Source organism: Acomys minous (assembly GCF_964271855.1).
Source record: "Acomys minous genome assembly, chromosome: 17".
In the NCBI taxonomy this organism is placed as follows: Eukaryota; Metazoa; Chordata; class Mammalia; order Rodentia; family Muridae; genus Acomys; species Acomys minous.
This window is the reverse complement of record NC_140500.1, coordinates 43406103-43422513: the sequence shown is the minus strand read 5'-3', so window position 1 is coordinate 43422513 and position 16411 is coordinate 43406103. Positions and strand designations below refer to the sequence as shown.

The following is a 16411-nucleotide window of genomic DNA, read 5'->3' as shown; positions in this document are numbered from 1 at the left end:
TTTGTTTGTGTGTGTATTTTTTGGTTTTTCGAGACAGGGTTTCTCTGTGTAGCCTTGGCTGTCCTTGACCCGCTTTGTAGACCAGGCTGGCCTCGAACTCACAGCACTCCACCTGCCTCTGCCTCCCGAGTGCTGGGATTATAGGCGTGCGCCACCATGCCTGGCTTGGTTTGTTTTTTGAGACAGGGTTTCTCTGTGTAGTCCTGGCTGTCGTGGATTCTCTTTGTAAACCAGTCTGGCCTCGAACTCACAGAGACTCACCCGCCTCTACCTCCTAAGTGCTGACATTACAGGCCTGTGCCACCACACCCAGCTCCACAGCTCTATCTTTATGGCTGTGCAGAAGGCATTTTTTTTTTTTTGAAACTATCTTATTTCTGGTACCAAATTCTTTCTTCATTAACCATTTAAATTGTAAATGTCAAAAAACATAGCTCATTTAGTAGGGGAGGTGTGTGTGTGAGAGAGACAGACAGAGAGAGATAGACAAAATATAAACATGGATTGGCTCATGTAAGTGAAAAGGTACATTCCCCCACCCCCGCAAAAATCTGTGTATATTGAGGCTCAAATGATGCCAAGAGAAATGGATCTCTTTCACCGTGCTTTTGTCATGAATATTTTATAGAAAACCATTGGACATCCTTCAAGGATCCCAGCCATAAAATTTTCATGTCGTGTCAGTAGTACCATCCCATCTGCAGGAACGCATTGTCTCCATGTCCAGATGGAAAAGGACATTGCCAAGATGGGCCAAAACATCAAGAAAATTTTCTCCTAGTGTTTGCTTTAAAACAATTACAATATTCACTTTCCCTGAATGGTAAACCACCATTGGCCACCTAAAGCCCTCCCCAGAAGTAATTCCATAATCTAACCAAACAGACAGCTGGAAGGATCTTGTTATAAACAATTGTAGGCAAAGTCATGAGAGTGTCAGTGTGTCTTCCTCACTTCGGTAGTGTGTATGCCATTTATGACATGTAATGTGTGGCTGTAACCTTGTGAGAATGCCTGTTCTTACTGAATATGAAGGACTTATGAAAACAATAATATCCCACCCCCCTCTCTGGGATCATCATGTTAGGTCAAATGACAAAGCAGGTGTATCTGTTATGTTAGAAAATTGGATTTTCTTTCTTTCTTTCTCTTATTGTTGTTGTGGTGGTGGTGTTTTGTTTTCAAGACAGGGTTTCTCTGTTTTGTTTTGTTTTGTTTTGTTTTAGTCCTGGCTGTCCTGAACTTGGTTTGTAGAGCAGGCTGGCCTGAAACTCACAGTGATTCACCTGCCTCTGCCTCCCAAGTGTTGGCATTAAAGGTGTGCAACACCAAGCCCGGCTGGATTTTGTTTTTTTCTAAAACAGGGATTCTCTGTGTAGCCCTGGCTGTCCTGGAACTTACTATGTAGACCAGTCTGGCCTCTGCCTCCCGAGTCCTGGGGTTAAAGGCATGCACCACTACTGCCTAGAAAAAATTTGGATTTTTTTTCAAATATCTATTTTTACCTGTGTGTAGCACACATGCACATGTATGTGTTACAGAGCACATATGGAGATTAGAGGTAAATTTACAGGGATAAGTTGTCTTCTTCCACCATGTGTGTCCCAGGGATCAAATTTTGGTCCTCAGCCTTGGCAGCAAGTGCCCTTACATGCTATGCTGTCTCACTGGCTAGGAAATGGGATTTTTCATTTATGTTCTTATTAGGAATCATGTCAAAAATACAGAGTTAAAAGAAAGATTAAGAAATCATACCAGTCTGGGCACACTGAGTGTTTGAAAACTGATGAGTCATTGGAACAAGCCTTCTGGCCGGGAGGTGGTAGCACGCATCTTTAATCCCAGCTCTCAGGAGGCAGAGGCAGGCAGATTTGTGTGAATTCAAGGCCATCCTGGTCTACGGAGTGAGTCTAGGACAGTCAGGGCTACATACACAGACACCCTGTCTTAAAAAAAAAAAAAACACAAAACAAAAACAAAAACAAAAACAGGCCTTCCGTTGTTTGCTATTGTTGGCACATGGGTGGTGATGGAGGTGATCGGTAACTTTTTTTTTTTCCTGGTTTTTCGAGACAGGGTCACCATGCCCGGAAGAACTTTTAAGGTCCAAATTTAAGATGGCTGGAGAGTTTGGGCGTGGTGGTGCAAGCCTTTAATCCTACCGCTTGGGAGGCTGAGGCAGGCGGATCATTGTGAGTTCAAGGCCAGCCTAGTCTACAAAGTGAGTCCAGTACAACCAAGGCTACACAGAGAAACCCTGTGTCGAATCCCATCCCATCTCCCAAAAAAAAAAAAAAGATGGCTGGAGAGATGACTCAGTGGTTAAGAAAGCTATTGTTCCTCCAGGGGACCAGGGTTTGATTCCTAGCACTCACATAGCAGCTTACAACCAACTCCAGGCTGGCCTAGAAGATCCAACACCTTGGATTTATGTTGATGCACATACATGCAGAATACCCATACTCATGAAACAAAAAAAGGTTAAAAAAAAATAGAATTACAAGAGTCAGTATGTTCTGCATTAGGGCTGCAGTTTTCTTCTTCTTCTTCTTCTTCTTCTTTTTTTTTTTTTTTTTTTTTTTTTGGTTTTTCTACACAGGGTTCCTCTGTGTAGCCTTGGCTGTCCTGGACCCACTTTGTAGACCAGGTTGGCCTTGAATTTACAGCAATCCACCTGCCTCTGCTTCTCGAGTGCTGAGATTATAGGCGTGTGCCACCACGCCTGGCTGCGCTGCAGTTTTCTAAAGTTACCCTCTGTCTCTTCAGACAGCGTCTGCATACACAGCTGCCATGTGACTTCCTGGCTTCTCTGCATACATAATCACGGTGCAAAGCAGCTCTTACAGCACTTCCCAGCCCTGGTTGCCTGAGGGCTATCCTCTGCTACCATACCTGCTCTGCTTGCTCAATGGCATGCTGAAGGTGCTGGAAAATGAGTACTTTCTGGAATAATGACCTAAACAGACTGACTGAGTTAATGTGTCTATGAGACCCTTGCTGGCTCTGTTCAGGTGGGTCATGGCTTGTCTGCTCCACAGTTTCATCCCAGAATTCCCCAGCTGAAGGAGTTCAGAGAGCCAGCAGTGGGAACTTCCTGTATAGTATGTGTTTTTATTGGCCTGCTTGCTTTCCTTTCTTACCCCCTAACCCTTCTTCCCACAGCTCTGTAGACTTGGCCCCAGGGAGAACAGTTACTCAAATCTTTGTCCCATCCACCATGGGTAACACCTTTGATTTTTAAAATTTTCTTATTTTATTGCTGCTGCTGCTGCTGCTGTTGTTATTTTGGTTTTTCAAGACAGGGTTTCTCTATATAGCTTTGGCCGTCCTGGATTCACTTTGTAGACTGTCCTTGAGCTCACAGAGATGCTCCTGCTTTTGCCTCCCGAGTGCTGTGATTAAAGACACCACTGCCCTGTTTGAGGTTGATGCTCATTGCTGCTTGTTGTCTCTGTACCCCCAAGGTTGCTAGGTAACCTTGCCTAAGGAACTTCCTGTTTGACAAATTAAAGGGCCATCTCACCTGGGCAGGGCAAACGAATGGGATAGGCGTGGCTAAGGTTCCCAGGCTTGGGGAGACAAAGAGAAACAGGGAAAGAGGAGTGGAAGAAAACAAGCTGCATGCTGGGAAGAAAGCACATGGCCGGCATGGGTGGAGACTTGGCCCAGATGATGATAATTAGTAAGTATTTGGGATTATGATGGGAGGTAGTTCAATAGAAATTATTAGAAGCGGATGGCAAGGGGTTGGAGCAGGATATGGGATACCTGCCCCACTATGGGAAATAGTTTAGGGGATTAATATCTTCTCTGCCCCAGGTTAACTAAGGCTATTTTAAAATATTACAGGCATCTGTGTCTTGATTGATTGCTAGTGGGTTAGAAAATACCGCCATAATAATTATAGGCATGATAACATTATTAGGCCCTTCCAATAAATTAACCACCAATGCTGCCCAGCTGATGTTTTGTTTTGTTTTTTGAGACAAGGTTTCTCTGTGGTAGCCTGGCTGTCTTGGACTTGCTTTGTAGACCAGGCTGGCCTCGAGCTCACAGAGATCCACCTGCCTTTACTCCAAGCACTCGGGAGGCAGAGGCAGGTGGATCTCTGTGAATCTGTGAGTTCGGAGACCACCCTGGTCTACAAAGAGAACTGCAGGACAGCCAAGGCTGTGTGTCTCGAAACACAAAAACAAAAAAATTCATTGTCACTGGACATGGTGGCACATGCCTTTTAATTCCAGCATTCAGGAGGCAGAGACAAGCAAATCTTAGTGAGTTCCAGGCCAGTCTGGTCTACAGTGAGTTCCAGGCCAGCCAGGCTAAATGAAAAGATCTTATCTAAGAAACAAACAACCCCACAATCTGAACAAAAACCTATTGCACTGTAGGAGTTAGGGATAGCTTGTAGGTTATGAACCCTAGCTCTGCAGCTACAAGGACCTAAGTTCAAATTTCTCAGCACTCATGGCCAGAGCCAGGCACGCTTGCATATGTTGTAACTCAAGCCCCGAGGTAAGGACGGGCAGGCCCACTGGCAGGCCAGCCTAGCCCACATGCAGCCTCTACATCAGTGTGAGATCCCATCTCAAGTCAATAGGCAGAGGATGATCAAAGAAGAAACTACGTTTAAAAAAAAAAAAAAGACACTCCTCACCCTGGCTCTGGCCTCTGCACGTGCATGCGTGGGTGCAGGCACTCATGCACATCACACACACAACTAAACGAAAACCTAAACAAACATTTCGGCTCATGTCCCTTGGGAGTTGAGAATGAAACCCCTTAGGTGGCCGCACAGGCCTAGCTGCACCTCCTCTTTTCCCTCACACTAGTCCTCTTCCCGCCCCTGTGACCACAAAGGGATTCAGTGTTAGTTCCTGAGCCAGGATTAGAGTTCCTTTGAAGGCTAAGCGTGGGGGCTGGGGAGATGACTCAACAGGTAAAGGCACTTGCTGCCAAGCCTGCCAAACTGAGCTTGATCCCTACAGGACGCAGGAAGTGGAAGGACAATTGCAGTGGCCTGCAAGTGTACTCTGATCGCCAAGGTGCCCAGTGGCATTGGATGTCACTCTTATACAGACAAAAAAATAATTTATCTATTTTGTAAAATTTTTTTTTTTTTTTGGTTTTTGAAACAGGGTTTCTCTGTGTAGCCTTGGCTGTCCTGGACTCACTTTGTAGACCAGGCTAGCCTCGAACTCACATCGATCCACCTGCCTCTGTCTCCCAAGTGCTGAGATTAAAGACTTGTCCCAATAATTTTTTTTTTTAAAGAGTAAAAAGGTTTCCAGACAAGGTGGGGAATGCCTGTGAGGAGGTGGAGACAGGAAGATGAGGTATTCAAGGTTATCCTTGGCTACATAAGAAGTCTGAGGCCAGCTTGGGCTACACAAGACTTTGTCTGAAATAATGAAAGAAGGATAAGGCAGTAGCTCAGTTGGTGAGGTACTTGCCTTCCTGAAACTGTGGGTTCGGTCCCCAGCACTGCCTAAACCAGGGATGGTGTGTGCTCCCACAACTGTCACCTCAGCACTTGGGAGGGGGCATCGGAATGGTCAGAAGTTCAAGGTCATACTGTCCTACAAGAGTGTGAGGCTAGCCTGAGCTACATGAAATGAGGTGGGGGAAACAGAGACAGACGACAGGCAGGCACAGAGACTGTTTGGCAGAAGAGGAGGAGACAGGGCCTGAATTGGCCAGAAAGCTTTCAGAGGAGTCGGCCTCCCTGCACCATGACTTCAGACCACCACCCACTTCTCCTGCGCTGCATCTGAGTTGTCACTGCAGTTTACAGAAAATAAATACAGTTACAGCGGTGAGGGAGGAATGCACATATGAGAAATCGGACATACTCTCTTGATAACACGAGTAAGGTGACTGTCTTTAATGACAGGGCACATTTGACAGTACAGCATTGGATGGGATGGAAAGAGAACACAGCATTCCTTCATGGCAGTCCTCAATGATGCTGAACTGGGTCCATTCTCACAAGGAACTCTATGTCAGATGGAGGTAGTTTATCAGCTCATTTCTTGATAAAATAAATAGGAACGTGGTTTTCCTTGTGGCAGGAATTCACACTAGGTTTTCAGGAGCTTGTGGCTACCTGCTCAACATCCTAGGCTCAAGCACTTCAGAGAAAGTGTTCCTGGCAGTGTTGTGACTCTTTGCAGTTGAAATTATTCAAAAGACACAGGTAGCAAACTGGCAAATATTTTCGTCAGTCAGCCTAAATGAGAACACCAGGTCGTAGTCACTGAAGCAAGTCACTGGCTTAACTGGTTAAGTCACCTCTGTTAGCTTCGGGTCACAGCTGAAGAAACAGGCGTTTAAGACATTAATGATTTACCTGAGTTCTCACAACCAGGAAGTGGGAAGCTGGGAGTAAAACTCAGGTGTCAGATCTTAGACATTGATTAAAACCAGAAGAACATTCCATTTTATCACATCCAACTACTGCTAGTGTATGTGTGTATTTATATTTATGTGTCTGAGGTTTTCCAAAGAAACAGAAATCATGTATTTGGGACAGAGAAACTTTTCTTTCTTTCTTTCTTTCTTTTCTTAAATAAAAGGTCTCTTACTGAGCCTGGAACCCAGTAAATCCAGTGAACCCCAGAGATCTTTCTGTCCCACTAGGATTATTCACCCACACTCTGTGCCTAGTAGTGTGGTGTACACAGACACACAGACAATAGAGGGAGAAGTGGGGGTGAAAGGGTAAGAGGATGAGGAAAGGGAGGGGAAGGGTTAAGAATTCCTATAAGGATTGCCAGGACATTGGCTCATATCATGCAGGCTGCCAGCCCTAAGAGCTCCAGGGTGGGTGACTTGCTGAGCCAGGTCCTGGGTGGAGCCAGTCACTTTGGGGAAGAGCAAGGCCCACCCACATGAAGGGAGGCCAGCTCTTCTCTTCAGGCTTCTGATGCAGGTGCTTAGCTCATGCAGAAACGCAGTTACAGATGTGCGCAAAGTCTGACCAGATCCTACCATCTCCCTCCTCCTTCTGAGCACTTCCATCACCTGGCCTCTCTGCCTTAATGCCCAGCAACAGCCAGACTTGTTCCCGGGTCTATACTATGGTAGATAGAGTGGTTTGGACACCTGCCCTGAGCCAGCCAATCAGATACTTTGTAACTGAACCGCACTGTTTAGTTGTTCTTAGCAAGCTGTTTAGAATGAAGATGTGTACTCCTAAGCAGTGAAAGGTGATTCACAGATACCGATAAAGAGGCTAAAAGAAGGCCGGGTGGGGTGGCACACGCCTTTAATCCCTGCACTCAGGAGGCAAAAACAGGTGGATGCCAGGAGAGACAGCCTTTTTTTTTTTTTTTTTTAAAAAGAGGAACAGGGCTGAGAGCAAAGAACAAGGTGTGTGCCACCTGCCTAAATACCTGTTAGCCTTTTGTTTTGTTTTGTTTTGTTTTGTTTTGTTTTGTTTTTCCAAGACAGGGTCTCTCTGTGTAACAGAGCCCTGGCTGTCCTGGACTCTCTTTGTAGACCAGGCTGGCCTTGAACTCACAGAGATGCACCTGCCTCTGCCTTCCAAGTGCTGCAATTAAAGGCGTGTGCCACCACTGCCCGGCTGCCTGTTAGCTTTTGAGAGTCTGGGGGGTGGGGGCTGACATGAAACACAGTGGGGCTGTGAGGTAGCCGTCACACTGCTAAGAACGCTCTAGCCAGTTTATTTTGCTACCTCAGCTCTATCTTCACACTCCTTGTGATATATAAGTAAGGACTCGAAGGCATACACGGAAGGCCACAGGAGTCACAGAACTTCTAAGCCTTTGTATAGTGCTTTTTTCAAGACAGGGTTTCTCTGTGTAACCTTGGCTGTTCTGGACTTGCTTTGTAGACCAGGCTAGCCTCACAGTGATCCACCTGCCTCTGCCTCCCAACTGCTGGGATTAAAGGTTTGTGCCACCATGCCCAGCTTTGTTTTTGTTTTTGTTTTTTTTAAAGATCTGGTTGTTTAGGAACTATGTAGAAGATGCTGGCCTTAAACTCAGAGATCCACCTACCTCTAGCTCCCAAGTGCCAGGATTAAAGGTATATGCCACTTCCCCTGGCTTTTGTGGGATATTTAAAGCAAGGTAAGCTAATCAATCTTCATATGCATTTATCATTTCTTTATGGTAAACATCCTTTTTCTTATTTGTTTATTTATTTATTTGAAAGAGTCTCTCTATGTAATTCTGTCTGTCCTTCAGTTCTCACTATGTAGGCCAGGCTGGCCTTGAACTCACAAAGATCTGTTGCAGGATCATTGATCCCATTGTGATCCCTGAGATTGTGAACTGTAAAAAGCCCTAACACACACACCTTTAATCCAAGAGCTATCTGTACACAGGATTTAATAATGTTAACCATAGGTCAAGAGACAGAGCAAGAAACCAGCTGATGGTGATTAAAGAGAAGGCAGGACTTTGAGTCAAGGGATATTTAAAACAGCATGTAGAAGTAGAAAGGGCTCTTGGGCTTTTAGCTTTTATCTCTTTGGCTCGGCTTTTTCAGCTTTGAGCTATCAAGCCTTTGGCCTTGGGCTTTTGTTGTTGTTGTTTTTCTTTTGTTGTTTTGTTTTGTTTTTGCCTTTTCTTCCTGAGCTGTCAGTTGAGCTAGTGAGCCTTTGGGCTTTTTCCATCTGGAGGTGAGCTGAGTAGGCAAGTCGGCTGGGTACTTTGTCTGCCTCTCTGAGCTAGCAGGTTTTCACCCCAGTATCTGGCTCCTGAGTCTTTACTGGTAAAATAGAATGTTTGGGATTTTCATTTAAAACAGCAGGAATGCTCAGATTTTTCCAGCTTTGTAAAATATACACCATGATGTCATTATTTATGGCTATCCCATTGTGAAGTACACACTGATACCTCCTGTTATATAGCAGGTAGAATGATATGTCATAAAGGGGATTTTTTTCCCCCCAAGACAGGGTTTCTCTGTGTAACCTTGGCTGTCCTGGACTCACTTTGTAGACCAGGCTGGCCTCAAACTCACAGCGGTCCATGGTCCGTCTGCCTCTGCCTCCCAAGTGCTGGGATTAAAGGCGTGCGCCACCATGCCCGGCATCCATTGTCTTCTTTCATGGCCTCTCTTATCAGTAATTGGGAAGCTGTTCAGATGGGCTGTTCTATTGACCTCACCTTAACTGCAATCCTAGCATCAACTGTCCCTGCGGTGAATTGGGTCCCTGCTAGCCCAGTGGAAAGAATCCCCAATCTACGCCCTCCTCTGCCTTTCACCAGCAGGCTCTTTCCACCGGGCTGGCCAGTGAACGGCAGCTGACTTCCACCATCAAGGCCCCAAAGCGGAAGCCCCAGCTATTCCCTCCACCAAGCCCATTGGATCCTCTGATTCAGTTTCGGGAGAGATCAGCCGTGGGCAGGAATCCCGAGAATCAGGATGGGAAGTTGTGGGGCTAGCAGCCACATCTCCGTCCTGTTTTCCTCCCAGGGAACTGGCAAGTTGAAGAAGCAGCCCGCCTCCATCTTAGGCTTAAAAGCCATCTCACAGTAAAGACAAACTGGGTTCATTTCTGGTTATGATCAAACTTCTTTTTCTCAAGGATTGGGCTGTGCCCCACCTGTAACCTTAACTACAAATGGTTCCTTGTCGCCTGTTCCAGGATTGGCAGTAGTCATGTATTGTTTCAAAAGGTTAAAAACGTCTTGCAACCTTAACTGTTAACAAAGGATTGTTGTGGCTATCTTGTTAAGACTACCTGTTGCTACCGGCACCTTGCAGTCATGTCTTTGTTTCTGGAGGTCATTAGGATTAATATACTTTCTTATGTTCTGCTCCTGTAGCCCCACTTTTTTTGTCTGCCAAATCCCCCATTTGGAATGCCCCTACCCCTAAGCTCTAAAAATATTGTCTTCCTCACATCCAATGCAGACCTCTCAAACCTCACCTTAGGGAGAGGCAGCCTGTGTACATGAATAAAACAGCTTGCCTTAATTAATTGTTTGCTTTAATTAATTTGGCCATGATGACTTGGGCAGGTGGCGTTTCTCCTCCCATCTTTGGGACTAACACAAGGTTTAGCAGGAAGCTGTCCAGTTAAGAACTCTAGGAGGGTGCCGGGCGTGGTGGCGCACGCCTTTAATCCCAGCACTCGGGAGGCAGAGGTAGGCGGATCACTGTGAGTTCGAGGCCAGCCTGGTCTACAAAGTGAGTCCAGGATGGCCAAGGTTACATAGAGAGACCCTGTCTCGAAAAACCAAAAAAAAAAAAAAAAAAAAAAACTCTAGGAGGAAGTAGGAAAGAAACAAACCCCCTCCCCCAAAAACCAGTCCCCAGGCTCCTCTTTTCCTCCACTCTCGACCTCCAAATATCAGGTAAGTACAAGGCAGAAGAGCAGTACCCACAGCAATGCCAGCCTAAGGGAACAGGGGAAGGTTCTCAGAGGAAGTGGCAGGTAACCTGAGACTAGAAATGTCTGGGGAAGGTCCCCCTGCAGGGGAGGAGCTTTCAAACAGAAAATCCTACGTGCAGGAACCTTTAAATGAGAAGGCTGGAGAGACGGCTGGACATGGTGGTCAACGCCTACAATCGCAACACTCAGGAGGCTGAGGCAGGAGGATGGTGACTTCCAGGTTAGTCCAGGCTATATGGCCAATTCCAGGCCAACCTGGGCTACAGAGTGCAATTTTCTGTAAAAATTAGAAGTGTTGGGGGGGGGGGCAGAGAAAGAGGGAGGGGCGGGCAGGACAGGTGAGAGAGAGAAGGGAGAGAAAGAGGGAGGAGAGGGGACAGATGGACCAGGGGGAGAGGGGAGAAGGTGAAGAGAAATGGAGGAAGAAGTGAGAGAGAGAAGGAGGCTGTGGGATTGGGAGAGGAGGGGAAAGAGGGAAGAGAAGTGGAAAGAAAGGAAAAGAAGAGAAGGGGAGGAAGAGAGAGAAAGGAGGTAGAGAAAGAGTGGAGAGCAAAGATAAGGATGGTCAGGAGAAGGGAGGAGAAAGGGGAGAGGGAGGAGGAAGGAGGGAGCGGAAGAGAGGAGGAAGAAGGAGGAAGGGAGGAGAGACAGATAAGTAGAGAGGTGGGGCTCGGTGGTACAGGACTTACCTGGCATGTGAGAGGCTTCGGGTTTGATCCCCAACACACAGAAAAGAAAGAGCTAGACAGATTCTAAATACTCATTTAAAAAAAAAAAATTCAATTTGACCCAAGCTGAGAGTGATGCAAGGGACAAAGCAGCGTGACAGGAATGCACTTGGCTTGTTGTCTAGTGGAAGGTTCCAATGGAACGCCTTGGAACAATGGAGCGTGAGGGAGCTACCAGCCACTGTTGGTTCTGAGCACTTGAAACAGGGCTGGTGCCTGAGGTTCTGTTTTTTTTTTATTGAAGAAACCAGGAACTGAATTCTTTTTCAACTTTACTGAATTATTTTCTTCAGATTATAGCACTTGGCTTCTGTGGCTCTATTGCACAGCACAGATTGTTGTGATGTAAGAGGCTGGGCCCTGTGGTGGCTTGGGTGACAGAGAGGAGATGGTAAACCTGGCTGTGGAGTTAGTAGGCCCACTCAGAGCTGGAGGGACCCTAACACACAGCAGTGATGGCCAGTGGATTCATGACACTGTCCTCCCATGAAACCTTCTTGTGATCCAATGTGTGCTCTGGTCAGTAGTGGCCTGAAGACACAGCAAAATTTGACAGAGGTATGTTGGGTATAGGAGAATTCTGCTTGCCTAGAATTAGAGTCAGAAACATCATCTTTTTTTTTTTCCCCCCTCGAGACAGGGTTTTTCTGTGTTGCCTTGGCTGTCCTGAACTCACTTTGTAGATCAGGCTGGGCTTGAACTCACAGTGATCCACCTGCCTCTGCCTCCTAAGTGCTAGGATTAAAGGGGTGTGCCACCACACCCAGTTAGAACCATCATCTTTTAAAGTCAACTTTGTAATAGATGTGTCCAGCGTCTTACCATCTCAGACATGACAAGCAACAGGCTTTATCCCTTCATTGACAACATGATAGGTGGGCCTTGGGAAGACAAGGAGGGACAAGCAATAGCTTTTCTTTAGTGTGTGTGTGTGTGTGTGTGTGTGTGTGTGTGTGTGTGTGCGAGCACGGTGGAAGTCAGAGGACAACCAGAGGGAATCGGCTTTTTCTTTCTAGCACATGGGTACAGTGGATCAAACTCTGCCTCCAAGCACAATCACCTAATGAGCCATCTTGCCGGCCCTACCTCTTTAAAAAGCTGATGGAAAAATGATAAAATGCACCATACTGGTTGAGAGTCAGATGTTCTGAGTTTAGAACTGTCTTGACATAACTTTGTCTCTACTTGTCATGGCTAAAGAGTCACTTGAAGGCCTGGCGGTGGTGGCACACACCTTTAATCCCAGCACTTGGGAGGCAGAGGCAGGTGGATCACTATGAGTTCGAGGCCAGCCTGGCATACAAAGTGAGTCCAGGACAGCCAAGGCTACACAGAGAGACCTTGTCTTGAAAAACAAAACAAAACAAAAAGTCACTTGAAGATTCCTGCCCTCTCCTTCCTTGTAAGAATTGATGGCCATGGGCTAGAGAGATGGCTCAGAGGTTAAGAGCACTGACTGCACTTCCAGATCTCCTGAGTTCAATTCCCAGCAACCACATGGTGGCTCATGACCATCTATAATGTGATCTGATGTCCTCTTCTGGCCTGCAGGTGTACATGCAGGCAGAGCACTGTATAAGAAATAAATCTTAAAAAAAGAAAAAAGAGCCGGCAGTGGTGGCGCACACCTTGAATCTCAGAACTTGGGAGGCAGAGGCAGACGAATCACTGTGGGTTCGAGGCCAGCCTGGTCTACAAAGCGAGTCCAGGACAGCCAAGGCTAACACAGAGAGACCCTGTCTCCAGAAAACAAAAACAAAAACAAAAACAAAAACAAAACAACAATAAAAAAACCCTGCCTGGGCACTTCAGAGTCATAGCCAATGTGTTGAATGCTTCGTAGCCGCCATTTCATTCTTTCCTTACATCTGCTTGCAAATGGTTGCTTTCACATTGTGTGTTTGTGGGGGGACGGGCATGTGAGGATCAGAGGACAGCTTGGGAGTCACTTCTCTCCTTCCATCAGGGGTGGGGGGCGGACCCCAGGGAGTCAATTCAGGTCCGAGCTTGATCGCAGTGTCTTTATCGCTGACCCTCCTCCGTGACCTTTACATCTGTTTTTAAGGATTCCTCTCCCTGGTTCATCAGTGAGAAAAGTGAGGCTTTGAGGGCTGAGGATGTAGCCGTATGGTAAATCCTTTGCCTGATGTGTGCAGGGCTCTGGGGTACTTACACACATAGTGAAGCGTTGGGAACTTCTCGAGGTTAGGTCACTAACCCAAGATCACTTGAGTTTAGGTCACTAGCCCTTACACAAGGGAGAAGAGATAAGAATTTTCTAGATTTTTCAGGCTCTCGGTCTCTCAGCTGTAGTGATCACGACTCACTAAATATCAAAGTTGAGTCCAGGCAAGCATTAGTATGTCTGTTTTGTTTTGAAAATGCACGGGGGCCAGGGAGATGCCTCAGCAGGTGAAGACGGTTACCCGGAAGTCTGAGAGGGCCTGTGTTTTCATCCTTGAAATCCACAAAGGGGAATGCAGGAAGCAACTCCCCAAAGTGGTCCTTTGACCTCCACATGCATGCTGTGGTTTCCTCCTCCCCACCCCCCAATACATAAGTAAACAGACGTGGATTTTTTAAAAAGTAAAGGCATACTGGGTTGCAATGTGTCTCAGTCGGTAAAATGTTTGCCAAGTAGTGGGGTTGTACCCCAGCACCCATAAAACCAGGGATGTTGGCACACCTCTATCATCCCAGTGCTTGAAAAGTAGGATCAGAAGAATGGGTAGCATATGGTCATCCTCCAAGTTGGGAAACGTAAGACCCTCAGAAATAAAAAAAAGAAATACATTGAAACTGTATTCTCTGAGTCCTACTGATCACAGCCACGGTAGACAGTGGCAGGCACTTGCGCCTTCAGTGTGCGGATAGGCAAACAGGCTCAGAGAGGCGAAGTGGCACATGACCACCTGCTCCGCGGCGCGGCTGCAGCGCACACCGGCAGCGGCAGGCTCCGAACTCGCACCTCAGTCCCCCGCGCCCCTCGCAGCGCACGCGCATTGGGTCGGGCCGGGCGCGCGTGAGTACGCGCGCGCGCGCGCGGCGGGCGCGAGGACGACAGCTGTGGGGAGCGTGCGCGCGCTGACGTGCCGGGCGCCATGTTGGAGGGCTGGTGGTAGCGGCTCGGGGAGGTTCTCGCTCCGTCCGTCTCGCTCCGTCTGTCGCTTCCCTCCCCCCGGCTCTCTTCGGGACCCCCCCCCCCTCCCCGGTCGCCGGCGTGTGGCGGAGTGTGTGCGAGGGCGGGGGCGGGCGTCCGGGGGGGCGGGGGCGGGCGCCGCGGCCCCCGGGACGGCGGCCGAGGGAGGCGCCGGCGGCGAGGGACTCCGCGGCGCCATGGACGTCGAGAGGCTGCAGGAGGCGCTGAAAGGTGGGGGTCGCCGCGTTGCGGCCGCGCGCTCGGGCGGCCTCCGCCCGCGCCTCCCCGCCGTCGCCCGCGCCGGGCTTTGTGTGGGCCGCGGGGGTGGGGGGAGGGGAGCGCCTGGCACCGGCGCGGCCTCGTCGTGCGGTGGTGGCGGTGGCGACGGCCTCCCGGCCTGGGGAGGCTCGCCTCACCACCATGCTGGGGGCCGAGGCTTGGCGAGCAACAGGCTAGAGAACACTGCTTCCCAAACTTGGAACCGCGGGGTCCCGGCGTTCTGAGGACCCCCTTCTGACGTCCGGGAACATTTGGGGGATGGCGGCTTGGTTGGCTGGTGTTGGGAGGTGGAATCGTTCAGTTACACGCCCTGGGGTTCGGGGCTTGGATCGGTTGCCAGGGCTCCCCTGCACCACTCTTGGGAAACACCGTGAAAGGATGGTCTGTGGGGTGGAGTGCCCCCTTTAGGAGAATTTGCACTGTTGGTGGAAGAGGGTGATATGGGCTGGATGTGGGTATTTGTGTAAGAGGCTGATTTTGATTTTTTGAGACAGGGTTTCTCTGTGTAGCCCTGACTGTCCTGGAACTCACTCTGCCTTCCAAGTGCTGGGATTAAAGGCATGTCCCAGCGTCATCCACCCGAGGCTGATTTTCTTTTTTCCAAAATGTAGAGAAAGACTTTGAGTACGGGTTTCTTGGAGAGAGGACATAGAGATAACCTTTTCTTTCTTTTCTTTATCTAGATTTTGAAAAGAGAGGGAAAAAGGAAGTTTGTCCTGTCCTGGATCAGTTTCTCTGTCATGTAGCCAAAACTGGAGAAACAATGTAAGTAGAAAACATGGGTTCATGATCACAGGCCTATCTGTTACTCAGGGCTGTTTAGGAAAGTGGGGGAAAGAGGATTTCAGAACATTCAGAATAGATCTGTCAAAATTAGGGATACCGGGATAGGGGGTAGGATAGCCCAACAGGCTAAGGTGCTTGCTGCCAGCCCTGAAGCTTTGAGTTTGATCTGGAAGTCCCACTTAATGGAAGGAGAGAACTGACTCTCAAAAGTTGTCCTCACACACAGCAGATAAATGAATGGATGTAATAAAAAAAAAAATTGGAGATGTCATAAAGATCACAGTAGAGGTGAGAATCCTTTTGACTTGAGGCATAACAATTGTTAAGAATTTATCAGAGCTTTCTGGATATCTGTGCTTTGGCACAAAGAGAACCTCCTAGTTTGAAAGGACCTTAGAAAAGAATGTTCCATTATGTTTCTTGATCATTGCAAACAGATTTATTCCCATAATTTCCTGGCTTTGATAATGTTTCGGGAATTTGTTGTTGGCATTTTGTACTGTCCTGTATCTGCCCTTTTGTTGTCATACTAATCATGTTGTTTGGAGTCTACTTGTATTTGCTGTCTTGAGGATTTAGGGTGACTATCTGGCACATTGCAGGTGGTGAGGTTGTCACCGTCCTGAGTTTCTAGGTTAGCTAACTTAGTACATCTGTAGGCCTGGGCTCACTTTGTAGACTAGGCTGGCCTCGAACTTACAGAGACCCGCCTGCCTCTGCCTCCTTGAATGCTGGTAATTTCCAAATGTTGTCAGTCTGAACTTTATACTGTCTTTTTCAAAAGGGAAAATCTGGTTTATTCTGTCATTTGTGTGGTAGAAGTTACCTTCACACTGGCTCAGTTCTTCCGTGTAAGGATAACTCATCTTGCACACTGCTCTGAGTAGTGTTGGGCGGGGAGCATTGCTAGTGAGCCACCTGCTTAGTTTGAGTATAACATTCAGCAAATGATTATATAGCTTCTCTAATATAATTTTTTAGACAGGGTCTCATTTTGTATCCGTGGCTGGTCTGGAGCTACTATGTAGACCAGGCTGGACTTGAACTCGGTGATTCTTACTGCCCCTGCCTTCCAGGCGCTGGGATTAAAGTCTTAGGCAGCCAACCAGA

The 16411-nt window shown here is 47.7% G+C and overlaps 1 protein-coding gene across 1 annotated transcript in view; it reads left to right on the top strand.

Annotated features, from left to right (window-relative positions):
• The first annotated feature begins 14179 nt into the window (after window positions 1–14179).
• PPP4R2 (protein phosphatase 4 regulatory subunit 2) overlaps window positions 14180–16411 on the top strand; it is a 39760-nt gene continuing 37528 nt past the window's right edge. Inside the window, exons 1-2 of the mRNA XM_084766532.1 lie at window positions 14180–14467; window positions 15199–15280. Of these exons, the coding sequence (XP_084622658.1) occupies window positions 14434–14467; window positions 15199–15280 (116 nt within the window). The 5' untranslated portion in view covers window positions 14180–14433. The remainder of the gene's footprint in view (window positions 14468–15198; window positions 15281–16411) is intronic.